This window comes from Poeciliopsis prolifica, unplaced genomic scaffold (genome assembly GCF_027474105.1).
Source record: "Poeciliopsis prolifica strain line A6 unplaced genomic scaffold, Auburn_PproV2 SCAFFOLD020, whole genome shotgun sequence".
Taxonomy (NCBI): Eukaryota; Metazoa; Chordata; class Actinopteri; order Cyprinodontiformes; family Poeciliidae; genus Poeciliopsis; species Poeciliopsis prolifica.
In genome coordinates, this window is record NW_026562395.1 from 7,550,482 (window position 1) to 7,565,584 (window position 15,103).

Genomic DNA, 15,103 nt, shown 5'->3' on the forward strand with positions numbered 1-15,103 from the left:
GTTTTGCTTCCTCTGTTGTCATGAGAGGAGTCTGTCATTCAGTCACTTGAGAGGCAGATGTTGACTGTCTTTGTGTTCCAGCGCACCTGTTTCACCTTCTATATGTATTCAGCATTACATCACTGTGGTCTCCACATATGGCTCTGTACTCTGACCCAGTTTGAGGTTCCTGCGGGGTTTGTGGCATGTCTGCCAGATCAATTACACAGCCTTCCTCCAAGATCAATTAGGAAATCTTGTAGAGCTTTATCTCTCCACGCTCCTGCTCTGCCCCTTCTGCCCCTTCTGCCTTTAATCATGCCCGAGCTCCAGCATCACTCACTGGTATTGTGGTATTTGAATAATCTCTTATTTATGTATTTATTTATTGGAGAGGGGGGGAATGGGGGCCTCTTTAAGCAATATCTCCATCATGCAGAGACTTATGTAAAGACAGATTTGGGTCAGAGTCGGCCTTTTTTTTTGTGTGGAAGCAACACCAGGCCCGATGCACTTGGGATGACCGATCCCCCAGCAGTCCCAGCTAATAGTTGGTGTGTGTGTGTGTGTGTGTGTGTGTGTGTGTGTGTGTGTGTGTGTGTGTGTGTGTGTGTGTGTTCAGAGGGGGCTCCATGTGTCTGCTCACAGAGCTGAATTAACATTTAGTACGGGGAGGAGACGACCGTGACTGCACAGTTGGAGGTGATTATGCAGAAAACTGCAGAAAAGACCAGAGAGAGTCTCCAACATCTTTCAGTTTGCTGACAAATGTCTAAAAAAGGCCTAAAACTAGAGCTGGGCTGATTGATCCACAATATTGATAACATCGATACCAAATCTGTGTCAGGATTGGATCGATACAAAAAAATTGTAGGAACTAAACATGACCAACAAAAAAACATCTAAAATCAGCTACCAAGTGCAAATAAAAATACTTCAATACACAAATGAAACTGACTGCTTCCCCTTCAAATTTTCTTAAGACTCAAATATTATGTCCAAAACTATGAATCTTATGTTAATACAGATGAAAATTTTCCTTTTATAAATTTTGAACACTGCCCACTAAAATATGTCACTTAAAAAATAAAAACTACAACATGCAAACACTTAAATCTTGTGCTTACTTCCTAATTAGAAACTTTGTTCATTTTTATTTCTTCCATCTGTCACAGAAATAATCTTAATTGAAATAATTGTCAGTATTTTTAATTTTAGCTTTATTTTATATACTTCAATCTCAGATTCCTAATTGAAATTTAGTTTTATTTTTACCTTGCAGTTTTTTTTTTTAAAGATTGTTTCTATCTATCTCAAATGATATTTTTTTAAAACTTTTATTTAAGTGAAATTAGTACAAGTCATGTTAATATGTCACTGAAGTATTTTATAGACTCCTATAAACTTTGTTCACATTCTGTCCTACTACAAAACCACAAGAAATTACAAAGTTTGAAATCCTGCACTTGAATAAAAAGTATCGGCGATATAGACCCTTGGTATCGGATCAATACCAGAATATGCAGTATCACATGCTTCTAGCTGAACTGTATCAAAACTTCAAGCATTATTCACATTTATTTCGCTTTCTGCTGGAGACACCAGTGAGGACAGATAGATAGATCTTGCAGACGCAGCGCATCATAAGCTGGGACTTCATACTGCGAGAAAACATAATTAGGAAGAGACTGTGCAAAGCCAAGTGAGCACATTAACACCAGCCACCTGCCAAAATATTCCCACTGTTTCACTCCTATCAGGAAACCCTCAAGATCTCATCTGGTTTCAAAGACCTGAGCTGAGGGGAACGGAAAAGGAAAAAAAAAAAAAAAAAACACAAACCGACTCCTGCTTCCATTTGGCCTCCTGGATGAGAGGTTAGGACAGCAATGCTTTGCTAAAAGAGCAAGTATGCTAAAAAGAGTCAAAGTGCCCAAGGCATAATGAAGCTATAAATATAACGAGGGAGTGTAAATTAAAGAACCAGAAGATGGAGGAGAACATGCAAAGAAAAGTTGATAGGAGCAAGTAATGGACAGTCCTGACTGAAGCCCATTAGAAGTTCTTTCAGAGGCTGATATGAGAGGAAAGTCTCTGAAGAGGAAGAGGAAGACAAATGGCTTCACAGAGATGGGCATCTATCAGACGGATCACATAAATCAAGCTCTACAGGCCAGCTGTAATTAACTGCATGGATCTTTGCGATTTGTGAGCTTCGCTGCAATACTTGGTTAGAGAGCTCTGACAATGTTAGCTCCCACAGGAAAACCTTGAAATGAATGAAAGGTGTTTGTGTTTATGTTTCCTAACATACGGAAGTGCTTAAATGCCAAAACTAGAAAATAAATACAGGAGCAGTATCTCTTTAAAATGAGAAGCTTTCTTGTTTTAATGAGACATGAAACTTGATTTATATGTCACCAAAACTTAAATTATTTCAAGTAGTGATTTGAAATAATGAAACAGCACTTTCACTTTACTCAAACATTTTTCACACTTATAATTATTCACTACTCATAAAAGTTGCTGAAACTAAGAAATACATGTCATGTCATTTTATTGATTATTGATCCCTACGTTTTTAATCTTATTTTAGTCATTATTTGGGGGGATTGTTTTAATGGTATCTTTGTGCATGTTTCAGTGGTTCTTTTAAATCTGATTTGATGACATGTTAAATTGTATCTTTTGTAATTTTGTGCTTATTGTCGTCATTTATGTTTTAAGTCCAAGTGCTGTGAAGTGACCAACTTAGAACCTTTATGGTCAACTTATAACTTTGTGGTCAGTTCAGGACTTCGGTTTTACATGTGTCTTTTTTTTATGTCAGTATGAGTTTTTATTATTATTATTATTATTTTTATTATTATTATTAAGTCTCCAAATTGTTATCTTGATTCTTTTTTTTTCTTTCTTGGCTCTGTCTTCATGTATTTTGTAACGAGGTTTTAATTTCGTTTTGGGATTTTGTAATTTTTCCAGTCAACACTTCAGTGCTGTTGTTTTTTCTGCTCCTTTGCTACTTTGTTCCCACAAGTCACAACCAGTTCTTAATATTTCATGGCGACCTACTTAGTAGCATAAGTTGCCCTATGCATACTTTTGCTTATTTTTCTATGTCTCTTTGTCAAAAAATTACAATAAAATAAAATTATGGCTAAAAATTTTATCAGTGTTTTAATTTAAATTTTTTTTTTTCTTTATTTTGAAAATTTGTGATTAGAAAGACTGTTAAAGTTGTCAATTTTGAGTAGTTTGTTCTTGGCAGAAATCTATATGTGAATACTAGTGTATTGGGTGTGTAGGAAGGCAATGCTGGAGCAGGTTGATCTGAGGCGCTATATCTTCTAATGCTATCATTAACAAAAGGAAGAGAGACAATACTATGAGGGAGGAGTTACACAGTACATGTTTAAAAGGAAATGGAAAACAGACGGAGTCAGTATAGTTATAAACTCTCACATGGGGAGGGCAATTTGGACTAAGATTTTATCACAATATTTTATGTTACTACTACTGTGAAAATGATAAAAATATTGATATATTTACTTCTTTTTTAGATAACTATAGGCTGTGACTGCATGTTCCATCATTCATAGCTGTTCAAACACAAATGCTGCACTTGAAAAACTTCTCATTTTTAAGATACGTCTTTATGATTCCAGTCACATAAAAAGTGTGATTTGCATAACTAAACCACACACAGTAACTGCATTTCATTATATTTTAAAATCTATTGGTACACTCATTGGACAAACAGTGGGACAAATAGTAAAACTAACAATCCTGACAATACGGACGGTTTCAGGCGGTTTTTAAGGATCAAAAATGAGAATTTATTGTCAAAACAGTAAATCAAATTCTTGCCATAGTAAGAAATTTATCACAATGAATGAATAACGACACAATAAATGCCCACGTCTAAAACAGTAGTTAAAATCAGCAAGTCAAGACACAACCCTGCTACATACCAGCAAAAAACCCTCCTGTGACATGTCTAAAAAACTGAAACTGTATGGAACTGAACTGAAATGTAAAGGTGGGCATTTCTGCGGTGCTCAGTCACTCTATATAATCACGGTTCTTTCCCCCTCTACCTCATTAAATCTAAGCTAGGCTGGTGCTGTGACAGTGCAGAGCATTATTCATGACTCTGACCACTGAAGTTGAGTTGCAACTTGAGTTCCAATACATGACAGCCACTTACAGTACGTGACTGCACACTGATCACAGAGTTGGTGTGACTGCTTGTGCCTCTCTAACTAGCAATATGTTTAGAAAAAAAGGATTCTTACCAGCAGTGCAAATTCAAGCCAAATTTCCAGCAAGGTTGGTCTGTTCAAGTCTCCTGGGACCATGCATGGAAGATCCGAATCAACTGGGAGACATACTATATAATTAAATAAACTGAACTCTTTTCTCCTCTGAAATCCTGTTATATTTTTGTCCTGGTTGGGGGAGAATGAGGAAGGGTGGTTATTACAAGTTATTACAAACTCATTTGGCATCTCAGCTGGACGCATTGGTCCATTAGGAATAGTGACTGTCATATCAATAAGAAGCACGCCTCGGGATGCAGTGACACTTTCACTGTTACACTTCGAACCAGCATGGAATCAATCTGTTCCTTCTAGGAAACTGAAACACTACAACTCCCAACGAGAGCACAGACATTACAGATTAGGAGACGTTCTAATTAACATGCGAAGTGAACTGCGACCTCTGCTGTGTGCCGCAGCCGAAAGCTTCGACAATCTTGCTCAGCTCCTGCAATTTTTCTTCCCGTATAAAAAAAGCAGCCCATAGCGTGCTCTTCAATGTCATTAAACCCTAGAAGCACAGCAGACAATCCCCAATGAATCTCACACAGACAGACTGGCATCTTCCACTCTGCTGTTGGGTTCTATGATAATGTGACTAGTTGGCTGAGAGGTTTATACTTCCTTAATACTGCCATCAGCCATAATATAAAACAACAGAAATGCATGAATGTATCTATTTTATTGATGTTTTTGAAGTTATTTGGTAATGATGACAGCGCCTTCATAAAATGGTGAGATTCACTTCACTAAGGTCAAGTTTGAAATTATTCCTTCTAAGAAAATGACATTGGAAAATGTTCTGTTTGAGATGTTTACCCTTAAACATTTGCCATTACCATTTAGACTTTTTTTTCTTCTATCATTTCATTCAAGTTGTTTTTGTCTTGTTTTAAGAATATATTTCACATCACCAAAGCACTTTAAATAGCTTTAATTGCCGAATACAATTTAAGTATTTTCTGAATTTATTAGTCGATTGGCATGACCATAGGGTGGCATGACCACACAGGGTGGTTTGGTGCTTATGTCAGCACAGATATGAAGGGAACTATATAAATATTTACGGTGCTTGTGGTTTTTTCCTCAGAAATTAGCCTGATTTGGCATCACAGTGAGATTTTGACAAGTACAGGACATTCCCAAATCCAACAGAGGTGTGGTATGAATAATCAGTAAACCTGTCACTGCCACAGCATGTGGTGATATGTTACTGACTGTGGTGTTTTCAAGATGGAGGGAAATAGGTTGTTTTGGTCTGGACAAAAAAGGAGAGACTGACTACAGGGACAGAAAAGAGCATTCTGACTGGAGAAATCTGGATTATGTCCCAACGATGGAAGTGATATTTGAAGGTATGCTTTAGTTGAAGAATTTGGTTTGTTCATTTGACCCGAAGCATCTCAATCCATCTATTGCGTTTTCGATGTCACCATGGTTCCAAAGGCAGAAATTGAAAGACGTATGCCTTTGTGGGATTCCAAAATGACACTCCGGTGTTAGAAGGATCAATGTTTTCTGACAGCTTAAGGTAAAAAGTCTGTAGATCGATCAGTCTGTTCTGTAGGAAGGCTCTGGCAGCACTGGATGACAAATGAGGAAAATAATGTTTAGTCTTGAGGTAGAAAGTCGGTGTTTGCACAGTCCTCAGGTGAATTACTTGTGTTTTAGTGGCAGCTCAATCGATCAACCTTCCATTCAGTGTTCTTGGTGCCACCGTCTTTGGCTCTGACTGAAATCAGTTAAATGCTCAACGTTTACCAGAACAATTGAAGAGAATATCTACTTAAACATAGCATATTGCATGTTATTGTATATTGAAAGATACAAGATCTTAAGAAGTTTGTATTTTGTATTTGAGCATTTTTATGATTGGTTATCTCCCTATTATATGTCAATAAGTAACTAGTAAGAAATCCTAGCCTTTATACCTAAGCTATATTTAGCAATATAGCTGAAAAAGGCATCACATTATAAGTGTTTCAGATCAGTTCATATCAAAACATCACTATCTGAATAGCCTTTTTCTGACTCTCAATCATACAAAATAAAATTAATCTAGAGCCACAAAAAATTCTAGTTGTTTGAAAGGTGGATGAACCTTTTTTCACCCGTAATGTATGTTTTAAGGTTTGAACCCTAAACAAAGAAATTGAGAACAAATTCATCCTGTATCTATGACCAAGATGGAAAAAAGCTAATAGTTTACAAGTATAAAATCAAACAGAACAAAATGACAAGAACTGGGCAGCGCCTGATTTGACCCGAAGCTATTCAGGTTTTTACATTTCTTCAGTATATCTTCAAGTTAATTTTGTTAAATGTTGTTTCTTTTGAAGTAAATCAGATGACGACGATCACTGCGTTTGACGTCGTCGATGATCTGTGTCCTGCAGATAAAGACTAGTTTAATAAACAAATCGAAAAATCCTCTGATTTTGTAACGTATCACCAATGTGGTTGTGAAAATGACTTCCTGCCAGCAATAATAGTAGCTACTGTTAGTGTGGCTGGTTTGGCAAACCATGGAGCCAGATGTTAATTAACCTCTGCCAGCTCCTCATCCATCACTGGCTCAGCCCTTCCATTGTTTCCATTGTTTCCCGGCACAGCACAGTCACCTGAGGATTATGTCCTCCCTCCTTTTCCTCCACTGCCATTTTTCTCTCTTCGCTCCTATTTCAACTGCCGCTTCTGCTGCTCCTTAGATTTAAATATTAAATTAGGATTAACATCCAGCTGGAGAAGTGAGCAGTTTAAAAAGATTTACTCCTTTATTCCGGGTTGTTTATCTGGATGTGATCACACTACTGAAGTGACGTTCATGAACCATCCGGTTCTTTTGAACGGCCCTTTCCTCTGACAGGAAAATTTCAATTGACAAGGTGTAGCCGTGCCACAGTTTTAAGCTTAAAATCATGTCTGACTAATTGACTTTCACGTGCAGAAGAAATGACTTCCAAATGACGTTTGATTATGAAACCTTTCCAGGAACCAGTCCTCTAAAAGAGTGAAGACGTCATTTGAGTAGAAGACAGGTTTTAGAGTAATTGTTCTTATTTCAAGTTTTCCACGGATCAATGGTAAAATAATCCATGTAAACCTCGTGTCTAACCACTTTTCAATGTTTTAAGCATCAGAAAAAGATTTACAGAGTCACTAAAATGTGAAGTGGTTTGGAAAGAAAAAGAACAAAAAAAAGAAGAAACATCATGACAAGGTCAAACGTTTCCCTGTTTTTGAACAACGGCTTTAATGTTCCTGATAAACTAATATTTAAAATGTTTAGGAATATGTCTGGAAAACACATAGAAACAGGTCCGATGGATGATTTAGAAGAAAAATCTCGGCCTCTCCATACATCACCTCGCACAAGCAAATGTTTTCTTTTTCATTTGCATCATCGTTTTCCATAATATGCTGTGAATATGAGTATTCACCATCTGGCTGTAACTGAGGAACATTTTCTAATAAATGTCCTTCTCTGACCTCATAAAAATGTACATAAAATAAAATGTGTTAATTTTATTTGTCCTATTTCAACTTTGTTGAGAAAAAACAAATAAAAAAAATAAAACCTTTTCGAAATGAAAATTGGATGTGAATATAATTTACCCACTTATTATACCACCGAGCCAGAATCATGAGCAGCATTTACGTGATAAATAGACTCAAAACTGTAAAGTGCAGAATATCCACGGGCAATGACAGCGGTTTTATTTTTGCCCACCTAGTCTTATTTTTCTGGGAATATTGATTCTAACAGGCTGCTTTGAAGGAGCGAGTGGCTTGCAGAAATAACTAACAAATGGGCACATGGCTCCTCTTGGCATGACCAATTCTGCATAAGCAGTTCGTTTCAGTGCAGACTGTGGCTGCTAGCAGGCTGTAACTTTCACATTGTCTATGCATGTGCATGTGTGTGTGTTTTATGTCTGTAAAAAAAAAAAAAAAAAAAAAGTGGAGCCAGAGACAAATACTGGAATCCAGAAGCTTAAATTATTTCCCACTGCATAGTGTAAATTTGTAGATGAATTAAACAATTGTTTCTCATCAATCTCACATTTGTTCAAATGAAAATATTTAGATTAAATTCAAGGTTCAGCATATTTATGCACTTTAATCACAGTTATTCAGTAGGTATTAAAATTGACAAAGCATGTTTTCTTAACTGCTCCTCACAAAACAAACCTTTAATTTGCATGCTTTTCAGAGTAAGACCAATGATCTCTGATTATTAAGACTTTACTCTTGTAACTTCATTTTTATTTATTTTTCTTAACATGGCCCTACTAACTCATACATTCCGCCAAATGGTAAAATAGTTTTTATCTCACAAAAATCCAGATGACTGCATGGAGTCACATCTGTTGAGTCTATTTGGAGGTTTAAGAAACTGATTCCAGGTGTGGGTTTTTATAATAATAACATTTAATTGCAGCAGTCATGCCTATAGTGGTTTTATCTAGTTGAGAAACATGGTTAAACATATGACGTTTGATGCATTCTCTGTATCTTGTGGACTTTGACTGACTGTTGGGCAAGTGGTGCTGCCTTAGCACGATGCCATCTGCTTTCCATTAACCGTAGAATTATGCAATGAAATTTCAGTAATATGTTCGTTTAATGGAAACGCTCCAATAAAAAAAAAAAAAAAGGAAAAAAAAACCCATGTTTTTCAATAAAAAGATATTTGCTCACATGAGGAGATTTTCAATCATATGGAAGTGGATGTATTTCGTAAAAAATGTAATGTGAAATTGTGTTTTTTGTTTTCCCAACATTAGCAGTATTGCTAATGTCTGAAAAAATCCGCCACAGAATAACAAATATTTGCGCACATTGTTCATCCAGATCAGAAGGACTTTACAGGAACTTTCTAGAAACTTAGCTTTGTCATCTTGTATAATAGTTACATACTGATTGACAGAAAGGACTGAAACCACACTGGCTGAAGCTTTGACACAGAACATTCAGTGTATGTTGTGTTTTTCCTTTATGTGCAGCAGAATGTGTAGGCTAGGCAAATGCATGTTTCTGCTCTGCTTTCATCTGCCTCTGCAGAAGAGTGTGTTTCTGTGCATTCACAAACACTTTCTGTTTGGATTGATGAACACTTTAAAGCTGGGTGTGTGCATGCGTGTGTGTGTGTGTCGCCCATGAGGAGCAGCCTGGGGGGGAAGCTAACATGCTGTAATCGAGCCAAGCAATGAGCCAGGATCACTATTAGGATCCACTGGGAAATAACATGTAAAGAACCATCCTGCAGTGTGGGGGCGAATCCGGGGAAATAAGCCAACGCTGGTGTAAAACTGTCATCTCCCTGAACACATGCCACCGCTTCTGCTGTGCTCATATACCTCCGGATGCATGGAGAACTTTCTTTGGCACACACCTGCTCATCTTAAGTTTTTTCTTTGCTGAACACACACACACACGCACCCAAGTTGAAATAAGTGTGAAACACAGCGAGTATCATTCCCCTCAGTGTCTTTTTTGCTCTCTCACGCACACAAACAGTCCTCTCCTGAGGCTCTGCTCGTCTGGCCTCAACATCTGCTTTTACAGTACCATCACATCTGCTGCTGCCAGGGTGACACCGACGGATGTGATGCGTTTGTTGATCTGTTGTCACTGGATACATGAGCTTAGTGCGGTGGTGGGTGGTGCTTGTCAGCATGCAAAACTTTACAGATTTTTTTTTAGACAAAAATCTGGAAAAGTATTCTGGTTCGTCACATAAAATCCGAGTAAAACTCATCAAAGTTTGTGATTCTGAAGTGACTAAACGTGGAAGCTGTAAAGTCTTGATAGATTTTTAATTTATAAACTTGAGAACACTGCAAAAAAAAAAAAAAGAAGTCGGGTTCAATAAGCCGGGACGTTGAGATGAAATTCTAAAGCAACAGCATTAGCAGTTTTATTCCAAAGGCTCCATCATGGAGCAGGTCGTGGAGTTCAGACCCGACATCACGGCTGAATAAAGAAAGTTCAGTTTCTCACAGAGGGGGAGGGAGGGGACGATACCTTCAGTCAGACGTATCCACTGCTGTATTCGTTGGAGAATGACTCAAACTACAGCATGCTGCCATCGTCATGGCCACTTAATGGAAATGTCAGCAGTGAAATGATTTTTATTTCAATATTAAAAAAGAGATATAGATATAGTAAGAGATGCAGTTTTTTTCAGTTTATTTCTACAATATTTCCACTGAGAATGACACTGAAAGTACTAGTCATGCTTTTACATCTGTTAATGTGGTTGGAATATGCTTTTTTATTGTTATTTTTTATGATTTTCTGTACTACAGAAAAAAAATCAAGATAATTTTTTGATCTTTATTTTTAAGTCCTAAAAATATTGAAAGGACATGTTTTTCTCTTTATAACAGAAAATTTCCTGCATTAGATATTTAGCTAAAATTATAAGTTGACTTTTTTCAAATAGTCATGTGACATTTTCGGTTCGAAGCAAGTTTTATTTAGCTGGCCTGAGAATCCATAAGGAGTAAGAACGTCTCTTTAGGTGCATGCACACGCCACATTAAGTTTCATTCATTAGCCTAGCTGTTAGCCCAGAATGAAGGATATGACCACATGCTGTCCAACTTGGTGACTGAATCCTCTGGAGCCCGTTGGCAATAATGACATACTCTCCCTCTGAGAATCATTCTTTGCTGCCTCATTTCATTTCCCATTAGATCACTCAACACATCTTCCTTTCTTCTCCCTCAGATTACGGCTTTCGACGAGCTCCAGGCTGACTTTAAGGTGCCGATCGATCAAGGCAATCCACTCCATGCGGTAGGTGTTCATTCTTTTGTCATTTTTATTCACATTTCATCACAGTGGATTTCAGTTGAGGTGAGCTGTATCACATCATGAGTTTCTGAATGCTTGAGCCATCGGCTTGTTGGCAGGGTTAGGCTTATTAGGGTTAAAATCTTGCCCTGAGAAATTGTCAAAGTGAAAATGAAGAATTCAACATTAGTCATTAGGTTACATGAAATTAAGCAAATTCCACAGAACAGGTCTAGATGATTTTTGCCAAAATTAGAGCAAATTTAGCACCATACATGCTTTCATCTTACAGGTTGGACTTTGAAGTGACGTTATGAAATGGGAAGTTAAATTAGAAACTTAATTTAATATGAGGATTGGTAAAACTACAGCCACATTACAGTAATTGGAGAAAAAATGAGTGAAATTGTTAGGGTGATTATTCAAATTTGAGAAAATGTTGCGATTACTTGTAAAAATTTCAAATCAGCTCAAAATTTCTGAATCATAAGTGACTTCGCATTAATAGTTGCGATCGTAGCATCCAAACTTCCTGGTGGGGCTGAATATCCAATCACTCTACTTATTAGAATTAGCAAAGTTCATTTAAGTTGCTAGGTTAGTACAGACCCAGCTCTAACAATACAGTTTGAATTAAAGTTGAATTAAGAGACCTCTTAGAAGCTTACCATTTGCTTGGCTTATCTATTCTTAAACCAGTTCTGATGTGTGTTTGAGATAATTGACCTTTTGGAAAACCCAACTGTGTCTGAGTGCCAACCATAGAACTGCTAATTTGAGACGAGGTTTGAGGTAACCGTACATTATTGGTAGCAAAGGAAACAAAAGTACCATGATTATCAGTTGGTGCAATGTTCTTTCTGATAGCTGAATCTGTGCACAGAAATCAAGAAATTTTAATGATGCCGACCAATTCTGCCAAGAGAAGTGATCAAATATTTGTAAAATCCACGACCAGTGGCCATTAAGATTGTGGATGCCAGATTATTGACTATCCTTTGCATACCATGCTCATTATTGTCTTGTAAGACAGTAGAGTGACAGTACAGGGAGATGACATGAAGTGAAGTAGTAGTGGGTGATTTAAACTTCTTGACTTTGGAAATTACATTACTGGGTGTTTCTGTAAGCAAAATCTCATTTTCTTCTGCTTTTTGTGTCAATTAAAAGTCACACGAGCAAGTTGTTCTACAAATCTTTTTTTGTGTCACTTCAAAAGTTTGCTTTCACCTTTAAAACTGTCTAGGAAAAATGCAGAGAGGTTATGGTTAGGAACGTAGAATAAGGCTGGCCTGCTCGTACTTCCCCTAATAAAGTTGTTTAGGATTCCGCATCTAAATTCTTCTCCTTTGAGTCTTATGGGCTTTTACTAACTCAATAATGGATCACAAAGCACCAGCAGTTAGTCTGAAGGTGACTTTGACTTAAGAGGTCTGCAAAGTACAGTTTCTGTGGCGTAATGACTTCTAGACGTCTTTGGGGATGAGCAGAAAAAGGAGCATAGAAACATTAGAGAGGGAGTAAAACTGACAGAAAAAATGGGAACTTGGGTGAACATTAAATTGAAGAAGGAAGCAGGTTGATAGGCAGAGGAAGACCTGGCTGAAGAAGGATTTTTGAAGAGGCATAACTAAATTAGTCAGCTTGAAAGGTATTTCAAAAGTCTGACAGCAGCGCATTAGACAGATTTCCCCCCCACTCAGAAGCACTTTCATATTTTGTCATATTTGCATATCATTATGCAATAGAGAACGCATCAAAGAATCCAGCAGGGGAAACGGGTACAAAAGGTTTCATCTAATTTTCCTCTGCTTGAACTTTTCTTTCCCTCTGTCTCTCAAGATTCCCGAACCCCTCCTTTCTCTGTTCCTCAGCGCTGCAGTAGGTTGAAGATGTAGCCCTGAACGTCCTAGCCCCGAAAGACGCTTTCATCAAATTGCTATTTATTGGAATTTAAATTCAAGCTTAACTTCTGTTTTATTTTCTTTCCAATATTTACACAGCTAAACTTGTATGCACAAAATAAACGAGGATGATACAATCCTACCTGGAAAACATAGACATTTATGACAACTCTTAATGCGTGTTATTGTATGTAGAAATATGAGATACACCTTTTGATTACTTTTTGTTGAAAAACATTTATTGCAACAAAAATGATTTCTGTCAATAAGTATGTTTTATCTCTCAGGTGGTAATGATAAAATGTCTCTTCAGTTGTTAGAGTGGGAAGGAGACATGTGATCTTGTTCAACATCATTTAAGATTTTCAAAATAATGTCAGAGGAAGAAAGAATAGATCTGAACTCTATCAGTGAACATACAGGATTTGGAAATATTAGCAGCCTTTATAGGACACCAACTGAATCTAATGGACATAAAACATAAAAACACTATTGTTATCCAGACAAGCATCACCTTTAAATAGTATATTTTTTCTAAATGAGTGCTGAATTTGCACTACCCGAAGTAATGCAATGGTAACTTTGTCATATTGTGATTGATAATATTTGTATCTTTGTGCCTTTTAATCCTTTGGGTGGCAGATGTAACGGTGGGACAGAAGAGGAAGCGGTTGGGTTATCCCATCAGCTCCCAAAAACCACACACAGGCACAAAAAAACTCGTAAAGAGTTTTGACTCCATTCACTCTTCAGAAACTTGAGGACCTCTATACCTTATGAACATCATCATTCACTGACCCCACTCTGTGATTTTACAAGGTCTACTCACTTTATAGCTTAGTCGCTGTCGTTCCCAAAAGCTTCTGCTAACAGCTGACCATGGAATATTCAGTAGCAAAGAGATTTTATGAAAAAAAAACTGCACAGATGGCATTTTATCTTGGAACCATGCTGGAATTCAATGAAACTAACTTTCTTTGTTTCACCACTGATGGTGGAAACAGCCTGCACGCCTGGATCCTACAAAACTGGAGTTAAGAATGGACCGAGCCACTTTTTCACTTTCATTACAGATATTTGAAGTTTAGTATCGGCCGATAATGATGCAGAAAAATAGATGAGTTGACTTAAGTAATTTATTTTTTAAAACTCTGACATAAAAAATGATCTGATAAAACTGAGCCAGTATAGAAGACTTAAAAACAGCAAAGTCTTTACAAGCTTAGTCAAATGTAAAAACAACTTAAATTATTTCAGTTAGTGTAATTAGGAAGATAACAGCTAATGGAAAAGAAATAATGAAGAAACTGATTAAAACAAAAGGTTGACTACCTTTGGTCAAACATGTAAAAATAAACTGCAACAAACCTTCTTTCAAATGATCCTTCAGTTGTTAGAGTGGGAAGGAGACATGTTATCATATTTCTAGTTCCTATTTTTCCTATTTCCTATTTCCAAGAAAATGGAAATAGGAATTTCAATGTAATGTAAAGTAATCCATGATGTCGCTCAGAGGACAAATTGTAGAATTAGAATCAATAGATCTGGCCTTATGGATTGAACACATTGTCATCAATACCTGATGTAGAATGTTTATTATTATTGTTATTATCGGAACCGATATAATGGGATCAGTGCAGCTCCAGTTATAAAGACACAGGATTCTTTGCATTCAAACGTTTTTCCTGGTGTAAGTTTGGGATGAATTTCTGGGGCAAGCACCCAGTCACAACTGCTCACTGTGTGTCCTCTGATGGATTTATGGCTGTCCTCCCAGCTTATCTTCCAGTCTTTTAAGGGAAATTGATTTCACAGCTGTTAACATCGATGGGCATCCACCAACGCTTCGTCATCAGGGCTTCATTGTCCAAGCTGGTATAAGGCAGCGCTGCTAAATTTACTCTTAAATTGCCCTGCCTGGATAAATGAAGGTCGATCTAATGTCTCCACCTCGTCTACGCTCTTCACGCTAGTTTGGAGATCAATTACTGAGCTGCATTTTGAAAGTCATTCAGCCTAACTGCCCCCTCATGACAAACAGAAATAGGCCCCATGAAAAAACTGGATGTCCATTAAAATCTTTTACAGAAACTTCAGGTC

General features: G+C 37.1%; 1 protein-coding gene across 6 annotated transcripts in view; it reads left to right on the forward strand.

Annotated features, from left to right (window-relative positions):
- Window positions 1–15,103, forward strand: part of cnih3 (cornichon family AMPA receptor auxiliary protein 3) — a 51,341-nt gene that overhangs the window by 707 nt on the left and 35,531 nt on the right. For all 6 annotated transcript variants that reach the window (XR_008606926.1, XR_008606927.1, XR_008606925.1 and 3 more), the window contains exon 2: window positions 11,034–11,102. Coding sequence is in view for 3 of the 6 variants with exons in the window: in XM_055044597.1 (XP_054900572.1) it covers window positions 11,034–11,102 (69 nt within the window). In the remaining 3 variants the exon portion in view is untranslated. The remainder of the gene's footprint in view (window positions 1–11,033; window positions 11,103–15,103) is intronic.